The sequence below is a fragment of the Festucalex cinctus genome, chromosome 5 (assembly GCF_051991245.1).
Source record: "Festucalex cinctus isolate MCC-2025b chromosome 5, RoL_Fcin_1.0, whole genome shotgun sequence".
NCBI classification, from domain to species: domain Eukaryota; kingdom Metazoa; phylum Chordata; class Actinopteri; order Syngnathiformes; family Syngnathidae; genus Festucalex; species Festucalex cinctus.
Genome location: NC_135415.1, coordinates 25,447,255 through 25,457,032, shown reverse-complemented (window position 1 = coordinate 25,457,032; position 9,778 = coordinate 25,447,255). Strand labels below are relative to the sequence as shown.

General features: G+C 39.0%; 1 protein-coding gene across 3 annotated transcripts in view; it reads right to left on the bottom strand.

Moving 5' to 3' along the window:
• Positions 1-89: 89 nt before the first annotated feature.
• Positions 90-9,778, bottom strand: part of LOC144018678 (ceramide transfer protein-like) — a 21,589-nt gene continuing 11,900 nt past the window's right edge. For 2 of the 3 annotated variants that reach the window (XM_077521119.1, XM_077521122.1), the window contains 11 exons: positions 7,138-7,230; positions 6,950-7,036; positions 5,083-5,175; positions 4,805-4,882; positions 4,166-4,261; positions 3,187-3,319; positions 3,040-3,110; positions 2,837-2,965; positions 1,689-1,818; positions 1,475-1,605; positions 90-1,417 (listed from right to left, as the gene is read on the bottom strand). In XM_077521119.1, coding sequence (XP_077377245.1) covers positions 1,478-1,605; positions 1,689-1,818; positions 2,837-2,965; positions 3,040-3,110; positions 3,187-3,319; positions 4,166-4,261; positions 4,805-4,882; positions 5,083-5,175; positions 6,950-7,036; positions 7,138-7,230 — 1,038 coding nt within the window. In that variant the 3' untranslated portion in view covers positions 90-1,417; positions 1,475-1,477. The remainder of the gene's footprint in view (positions 1,418-1,474; positions 1,606-1,688; positions 1,819-2,836; positions 2,966-3,039; positions 3,111-3,186; positions 3,320-4,165; positions 4,262-4,804; positions 4,883-5,082; positions 5,176-6,949; positions 7,037-7,137; positions 7,231-9,778) is intronic. The other variant, XM_077521121.1, reaches the window with a different exon arrangement.

Below are 9,778 nucleotides of genomic sequence, written 5' to 3'. Positions count from 1 at the left end.
AATCCATATGGACGTCACTCCTAGACTACAATTTGGCGTTTTTACTTTTTTTTTTTTCCACCATAGAAAAAAGAACAATCTGAAGCATATTTCTGTTGTGTAGCAATTTTAATTTACATGACATTGTCAACTTGCGTTACATTTAGTGCAAATAATAACACTTCGGATGTACAACTTACACACGTACAAAGTGTGCGGATTAGTGACATGATATCAAAATTAAAAACAATAGCTATATTTTTCAGCGGACATGATGAGTAAGTAGATCTTATAAATTAATCTTCCAAAATTCTTCTTAAACTCTTGACAGCCAGAGAACTGCCTCAACAACATTTTTAAAAAATAATTTGATGACAACGCTGACAAACGCAAAACAACCCAGAGTTGTTTTGAACGCTGAGGTATGATCATGATGTGAAATGCTGAACCTCCCACCCCCGCCCCGCAACCACACAAAATAACGCTTCCCGTCACTGTTGATAAATGCACATGTGGTGGTTGTATAGTAACAATGACCAGACTCACTCTGGTGTCTAAGGCATCCCCGGGCGTAGTTAATCATTATCAGTCACTGTGCACTGCAGCGTGCCACACGAAATGTAATAGTAGCGCTGGAATGCTAAATTTAGGGCGAAGGTGATATACTAAATGTGCACGTAGACAAAAATATTCAAGACATTTCTTAGGCTGACGAAAGTTCAGGGGAGGGGATGCATTAAAAATCTACTTAACTCTCAATTAAAGAGAGGAATCTTTACAACCATGAGCCACTATGACAACCAAAATGGCCGCCAGGTGCGAGCAGGTAAGCTGCGACATAGCATCTGTTCTATACGTCAATGAGACATCGACCGGCATCTAATTCAAGCGTTTTAACAGTCAATTCACATTTTGTCACTTTGGTAAACTAAGTGTGGTTTTGTCTGTACAATACGTCGTGTCCCCACGGTTGCTCTCCGGACAAGCCGTACAAATATAAAGATTTTGGAGAGAGAGAGAGGAAAAAAAAAAAAAAAAAAAGCTTCAGGCGCTCGCCCTCCATCGGACCGCAGGCCGGGTCGTCACTAGAGGGTGGGAGGGGCAAAAAACATTCACTCACTCACTCACTCTTTAGCAGCAGCAAACAAGTAGCGTTGATGCTATCAGTTAGCCCCAAAAGACAAGAAGTATGTAATCATAAGAAATGTACAAAAACAATCTACAAAATAAACACAAAAGCAAATAACAATCGTTTGAAAACCACTGACGAGGAAAATTTAAGTAGAAAAGGACCCACAGGGTGTTAAACAGGAAGGACAAATACTGATGGACTAAAGCCACACAAGCGGTCTCTTGTGTTCAAGGGGGTCCTTGTTGTCCTGGGCGGGACACATGTTGCACGCTGTCTGTCGTCTTTCGGGTGTCAGCCTTCACCCTCCTGAAGACGAAATCAATGATTGGAGGGTAATGTTTGAAATGCATTTTTTGTACGTACCTCTCAAAACAGGATGGGCTTCCCCGAAGTCTTCTCCTGGACGTAGGAGGTGAAACGTTTGAGGAACTTGGGATACTCTCTCTTGGCGACGGCTCTGAGCACCGAGGCCGGCGCCCAACCACCGGGATTTACTGCCCCCCCACACGGAGATACATCAGGAAACACGCACAGCACAAAAACTGACCTCAAATGACGAAATCCTGCCTGCGCTCACCGTTGGCCACGTAGGTGATTTTACACAGGATGTTGTCCCTGCTGATCTCTTTATCGCCCTCTGGTGGACTGACTAGAGTTTGGCAGATCATGGCGACGTTGATTTTGGCTCGGACGCACCGATTGGAGGGCTGAAAAGAAATAAAAGAAACATGAAATAACGCACTGTTAGTGGTGTCAAACTCTAATTTACTCAATATTTCCGACATAAAACTGATCCCAAGACTGAGGCGAGTATTTGCAGATAGATTAAGTCACATCAAGTGAAAACTACAAAAATAAAACTACAATTGAAAAATAACGAACCCATATTTTGTGTTTATAAAACTAAAAAAAAAACTATAATAATAGTAAAAATGTCTTCTTTGTCAATTAATATCATAAATGAGTTTTGGGGGTTTATTTTAAATGTTTTATTTTACTACTACTTTTTGGGCATACAGAAGAAGGATGGTGGAAAAGTTGTTCAGAAATTGTACTTAATGTTACATTATTACACAATATTTTTATTTTAATACAACAAATACTTAATGTGTAAAAATAATAAAACTAATACTAAAACTAATAAACCAAACCAAAGGATTTTTGAAAAAATCCAAACAACTAAAAACTAAATGTAGCAGAAATTAGGGGAAAGAAATATCTCATTTACAAAATATTTGTATTTTAGCGCAACAAATGTGTAAAAAATAAAAAAAAATAAAAATAATACTAAAAATGATAAAAACAAAAAAACAAAACAAATCCAAACCATTTTAGAAAAAAATCAAAACTTTTAATAACTAAAAACTAATTAAATCTAGCTGAATTTAGGGGAAAGAAATATCTCATTTATACATTTTTTTAAAATGCAAATTTTATATATTTTGATTATGTAAATACCAGAAATAAAATCAATTCAAAAATAATATGGCGGGTCATATTGAACATTTTTGTGGCATAAGAAAAACAAAACAGCTTTTGAAAAAAAATAAATGTATTGTAATGTACTGGTCAATACTGTAATTTGATATTTTTCATATAACTTAATTTATTAACCTAATTTTCAAATGGCCTGACCCATGTGTCAGTTTCAAATTCCAAATATGGCCGTTGGCTTTGACACTAATTGATGCTGGGAAAAGGTGCACTCGTGTGCTATCAACTTACAGCCGCATTTTCGTGGTCCACCGAGAAGTTGCACACCAACCAGGTGTCGGGATCGTTTTCGTTGGTTGCCAGAATCTTCCTGATGGCCGACAGATAGAGCACGTCCCTCTGGGAGGCCGGCCACACCCTCTACGGCGCCAAAAGGAGACAGCGAGTCAAAGAATTGGCCCCTCCAAACCGGGCTCGAAGGAAGTCAGGTTTACCTTGTGTGTCTGATAAACGATAATGGCGTTGTCGGAGAGTGTTTCCACCACGTTGAAGTTTTCAATGGTGGCTAAGGAAGAGACAAGCGGTTGAGTTTCACGCATGGGATGACATGAACGGAGCAAATAGTGTCGACTTGAACGTACTCTCCCAGTCCATGCGCACGGCAGTGTCCCAGAAGTAGTGGCACACCTCGTGTCCCGTCACCCCTTTGACGGCATGCGTCGCTTTGAGGGGATCCAACACGATCCCGTTCTCTTCCACTTCTCTTCTGTACACCTGGAAAATATCGGGCCACACATGTCAAATGTAACGTAAAAAAAAACAACAAAAAAAAGACAAAAACACATCTGAGTAAAGTGATATTTACTATGATGGGAAATGTGTACGAAAAATTAATAAAGAGCAGGCAAGTGTGACAGTTGCAGGTGGATCTTTTTTTTTAATTTTTTTAATTCGTTTAAGGTGAAGTCGACAACGAGAAAAAAAAAAAAAAAAAAAGATTCTTGACAATATGTTCTATGCAGCCCCACTAGTCTAAATACGGTATTCTGGTTAATATTGCATTAGTGGATTACGAGTTAAGCAGCAAAATCCAGCAGTTTTTAACAATATTAGAAGGCAGCCATATTGCCACTTGCAGTGTGAAAATGGCATCACAGTTGCCAACCAATCACAGCTCGGCTTCAGAAAACAGGTGATCTGTGATTGGTCGTTGCCTCAGCCCTGAACAACTGTGATGTCATCTTCAGTCGACAGCAAGTGGCAAAATGGCCGCCCCCTGACATTGATAAAAACGGGTGGCTTTTGCTTTATAACTCATATTCCACTTAATGTAATATTAATCAGAATGTCATGTTTAGACTAGTGAGGTCACATGTAACATATTGTCAAAAAATGTTCAATGTTGACTTCCCCTTTAAACCTTCTTAGGTCCACGATGAATATTTTATACACACAATCAACACAAGTCAAAACAAAAGCTGTATAAAAAATAGCCTTTAAAAAACACATTTTTTTAAAGCTCTTGTATCACATTGTGCAGTTTTAGAAACTGTTGTGTATATTTATAGTTGTCTGGTTTCTCAGGTAAACATGAGCGACGACTCCTACGCAGCCTCTCACCTTCATCTCTCCTTCCTCGATGACCAGCTGCCAGTTGGCATCTCCGCCCACATCCTGAAGTGAATACGTCATATGATTCTGCACCATCTCCTCCACCTAGGAGACAAGAAGCTTCTTAATTCCCAGACATTGGCGTTCACATTGTTGACAATCTGTCTTGTTGGTTTTAATTTTGTCAAATACACATTTTAGTTGTTGACACTGTTACAGTGAACAGTTTTAGGTTTGCAGCAGTATTCAATAAACAGTGCAACTAGCACCCGGTAGCTGGAATGTTATCGCAGAGTTGTTGGGAATTTGTCGAGCAAACAGAGTCAGTGGGCAGTAACCAAATATACGCTCTTATGCAGAATGAGTTTTTGAAATAATGACTCAACACTTGAACCTGTTGAAGGTTCAACAATGCATCAAGTCCACAAATGCAGCCGCACACAAGTTAAGCAGGAGGTGGAAAAGAACGGCATTTTACTAGGTCAGACGGTCACTCGAGATTTTTCCACTGATTGGAATGATGTCACGTTGCGATCATTCCCAGAAAGGAAGGTGAAATAGAAAATGTTTTTTGTTCCCTTTCTGCTCATTCTCTCTCGGACTGTAAAGCGTACATGACCTTGCACATACAAGGGCCCTCCAAATTACCTGAGTGCTGAATCTGTGAATGTCATCTGAAGCACTGACTAGCTCGACAGAGGACAGGGAAGAGCAATGACTACGCGCCTGTGCAGCAAAGAGATGTTAGAAAGAGAAAGGAATGACAAACTGGAAGAGAGCAAAGCACCTAAAGCAGAAAGCCAAGGGAATCAATCACCAGCTGCTCAGATAACAACAAGTACAGATTATTATTGGTTAAATGGTGGCCACAGCATACTAAGTGCTTTAAAAGCAGTGGAGAACATGAGGATGAATGGGCGTTGAACCTTAGTAGCAAATCTGTGTGTGCTGATGCTGGAGTAGACGTCACCGGGAGGAACGGGAGTCAGTCGAGGGATCCTGACCTTTTCCGACTGGCACTGAGGAACACATGAGTTTCATGAAAGACAACAAGAAGGGATTTTCTTTTTCCCATACCTATGATTAAGATCTTTCAAAGTATTTTTGGTCATTCTAGTAAGCTATTTTAAAGGTATAGATGAATTTTGACGAATATCGGTCCCCCACTTTTTTCCCCCCCACAACAACATGTTCTATGCAGTCCCACTAATCTAAATATGGTATCCTGGTTAATATTACATTTGTGGAATATGATTTAAGCCACAAAATCAAGCCGTTTTTATCCATCTCAGGAGGCGGCCATTTTGCCACTTGCTGTCGACTGAAGATGACATCACAGTTGCTCAGATCTTAGGCATCGGCCAATCACAGCTCACCCGTTTCCTGAAGCTGAGCTGATTGGTCGTTACCTGAGACCTGAGCAACTGTGATGTCATTTTCATTTGACAGCAAGTGGCAAAATGGCCGCCTCCTGATACTGATAAAAAAAAAAAAAAAAAACTGCTGGACATTGCTTTAGTGGAATATGAGTTAAGCAGCAAAATCCAGCCATTTTTATTATCAGAAGGCGGCCATTTGATCACTTGCTGTCGACTGAAGATGACATCACAGTTGCTCACGTCTCAGGTAAAAAAACAATCACAGCAAATCTTCAAACAATAGGTGAGTTGTAATTGGTGGTTTCCTGAGCTCAGATCAACTGTGATGTCATCTTAAGTCGACAGCAAGTGGCAAAATGGCCGTCTCCTGAGATGGATCAAAACGGATGGATTTTGCTGTGTCACTCATAATCCACAAATGTCACCTTTAGACTAGTGAGGTCACATATATTATCTGGCACCTTTAAAAATTTGCTGATAAAAAGTAAATCTAAAACCATTTTAATTTCAGGAACTGGTTATTTAAATTTTCAGTTAACTTTATAAGAGATGCCGCTGATCTTGGGAAACATTTGAATTTGTTCGACATTAAAACAATGTGTGAAAGTTTAAGAAATCAGGTATTTTTAAATTTTGGAAGAAAAATATATATAGAAAGTTATGGTACTTAGTTGTTTAAGTTTCCATTTAGTTTTTAAGACGTACTGATAAGCTTGGGAGCTGAACATTTTGTTAGAATTGTAAAATGATGTATATTGTCTAAGACTTAGGAAAAAAAAATCTACATTTTGACAAGTCAGAAATATTGTTCAATAAACATGCTTTAAGACATTACAACAAAGTCAAGATTGGCATTTGTATTTTAAAAAATGTTAACGCCAATTTTTTTTTTTTTTTTTTTTTTTTTTGTTTGTTTGTTTTTTTGTTTTGTTTTTTAAACTAAAAACAAGTATGAGCTCCAAATATCGGTTATCGGTGTCCTTGATTACTAATAATGGGCATCGGCCCTGAAAAAATATATATATATTGGTCTCTTTCTACTATTTTTGACTTCTTTAATTTGCTTTTGAATCATTTCAACTCTGTATTCCATTTTAAATGTTGCACCTGAAGGTATGTGAGGCATATTGAGTTACGTTGTGTATGAAATGCGTTATAAATAAGTGATTCTCTTTCTATTCTATTAGCCTGCTTCCCATGTCTTCCTCCTTCAACACACCTGACTCAAACGAGGAGCTATTGATCCTTTGGTTCAGATGTGTTGGAGGAGGGAAACAAGGAATACAGTCTGAATCGGGGCTCTTGAGGACCAGACTTGGAGACCCCCATGCCCTAGGTACTAGGAGACATCTAAACAATGTGAAAATGTCTCATTAACAGCGGTTGCCGCGAGTGACGCAGATCAACAACACACCTGCTCTTCGATTTTGTCTTGTCTGTCGAGCGCCGCTTCCACCGCATCAAAGAACTCGTCCTCATTGATCAAACTGTTGGGCCCCTCCTGGAAATACAGGCCAACCATGAATAGTGTGGGAATTCCAAAACAAACAAATAAACATCAGGTGGAACAAAAGGTTTATCATCAATGTAATTCCGTCTCGCCTCGTAATCCGGGCCTCCATAGTGTGACTTCTTCTTCAGTTCATGCACAGCAGATTTATAAGCGTCTTCTACCCTCCTCCTCTTCTCCAGTTCCTGAACACAACAACAAACATTGGGTTTCGTTTTTTATTTGGTATATGCAGCATATATAAGCTTTTTCTAAAAATAAATAAATAAACAATTAATTAATTAATAACAGAAATACAAAAATTAATAAAAATAAAAAAAATAATCACAGCTGGAACATATAAAATAATAGTATAATCATAAAGTAGCATAATTATAGTATCGTAATGGTTTGCTGTGATGCAGAACGGCAATGCTTCTTAAGAGGTGTCTAATATTTGGAACATCTCTAAAAGAACACTTTTATTTTTAAATCACAATTTACAACCCACAACACTAGACTCACCTCATAAAAAAAAAAAAAAAAAAAGTGACTGCAAAGTACAAACCGCACGGGCTCCTATTTTCCCTCGTGGGAGCAGCACTTCAACACCCAACTGCTGGATTCTAATTAGCTTTAGCTAGCATGTGGTCCTGTGCATGTGATGCAGCAGAAAAATACATTCCAATCCTCACCATATCAACAGTATCACAAAGCATTCATAGTCCCGCTTATCAGAAGCAAATGCGGTTATCAGACGGCTGTGCAAATTAATTTTAGCCATTGAGTCATGGGCAGTTAGTATGCACATTAGCTGAATTGTGATGACACAATTCAGCAAAATTCTGTTAATAGATTTAACTTGGCTGTTAAGATTTGAAACTTGATAAGGAGGACTCCAGACACTCAACTATCTGTGTATGTATATATATGTATATGTATAGTACAACATAATAAATAAATCGAAGCAAACCAAATGGTGGTCAATGAGTACATTTGAATCATACATGAAAACTTGAAAACTGAAAAACAACAGTGAAGGTCTCTTTTTAACAACGCAAGAAACTACACTTTAAACAAACACAATTTCATATATAAATATTATCAAGGCGGCAGCTACTGTACATAGTAAAGTCATAAAACTAAATTAGTCCCTGGAAGAGGCAAACAGACTGGAGACAAATGTGTGATGATACCATCATGCTACGGTACAATGGCCATCTAAAGACGTCACAATACTGTCTGAGTTGGCGCTTTCAAAACGCATAAACCTGACAAACCAGTCAAATGATTTATTTTGCCTTTTACACAGATCATGAGAGCAACTAAACATGCTTGTACATTTACTGTTGGCCCAGCAGAGCCGAAGAAATGTACTTAAAAAGCAGCTCCCTTTTCAGACACAAATTAACGCACTGCGCAAACCAGACGGAGCAGACGTTAGAACAAAGTGTTTGTTGTAAGGGGTCGTCACCTGCCACAACAAACATGAACTGCTGTCAGTTTTTAGCTTCAGTCATTCGGAGACCTACTTTGAAGAAGAGGCTGCAGGTCTGTAAAGGTATCCAGTGTTGCGTCTGGTACTTGAGCACCTCTGGCCGCCGTTGCTGTTTCCAAAAACTTAACCAAGACGTCCGAGCAGTCATTTTTCGATTCACTTTCTCGTCCTAACTTACTCTCTCCTTCCTTACTCCGCAATGGCAGCTAAAGCTCACAATTAAAACAACATTGAGGTAAAAATTAGTTTCAGTTGAGCAGTCGAAGACACTTCGATCTCTTCCCGGCTTTTGTACTCTTTAGGGTTGGGCAGCAAGCCATTGCACACGAACTGGTTTGACAACATGAGCAGAGTCGATGAAGAGCAAAGAGCATTCCTTTACCGACACACACACACACACACGGGTCGCTAATGTTCAAGCTAGCTAAAAGCAATTGAATATGTGCCTTATCGGCACACCAGTCACGCAGCTGGCTTGTCCCTTATTGAGGCCAACGCGTGCATTTTTGTGTAAATATGGGAGTCTCTTAAAATGGTGTCCTACTTGCAAAACACTGACATTTTCCGGCTAGAATCGTGTCAAGGTCCAAAAGTCTTACATCAGAGTTTTATCACCTGAACACAAAGGCCAAAGACGGATGACAAGTGCTTTAAACCTTTAATCAGCAATGCCTGCTGAAACGCCCATTCAGGAAATAGTGCAGACTCTACCACGTGTGGAAAAAAATATCAGGACACCTGTCTATTACACATGCAGGAAGTGGAAAATTAAATTAAATAAAGATAACTGTAACAGCTTCTATTTGTTCGGGAAGACTTTTTAGCATGGGAATTTTGTCAAGTCAGCACTTCTGTTGGACACAAATTTCTGTTCTCGTTCTGGCATGACTTTGTAGACCTTGCAGATAAGCCACTCCCCCAAAGCATTAGTTCATCGGAATAGTTCATCATGCTTTAATAAACCAAACAATTAACTGCCAGCCATTTTCACTGAAGCTACCCCCTTCGCTACTGGATTTTGACTAATTTTGGTTCACAGAATATTGTGTTCTGTTGCTATAAAAACATGGAACGTACCAAAAGAAAGATTAGAGTCTCTTCTTTCATCAAGAAAAAAAGCATATTTCTATCTGTTTCTGTTTTGCAGCAATTAGCATTTGAATATAGCTAAGTTTCATCAATATTCCTGGTGGCTTGTTGCAACATGGCGCTGGCTGATCTCTTCTATTATGCTGCCACCTGCTGGCCGTTTTTAA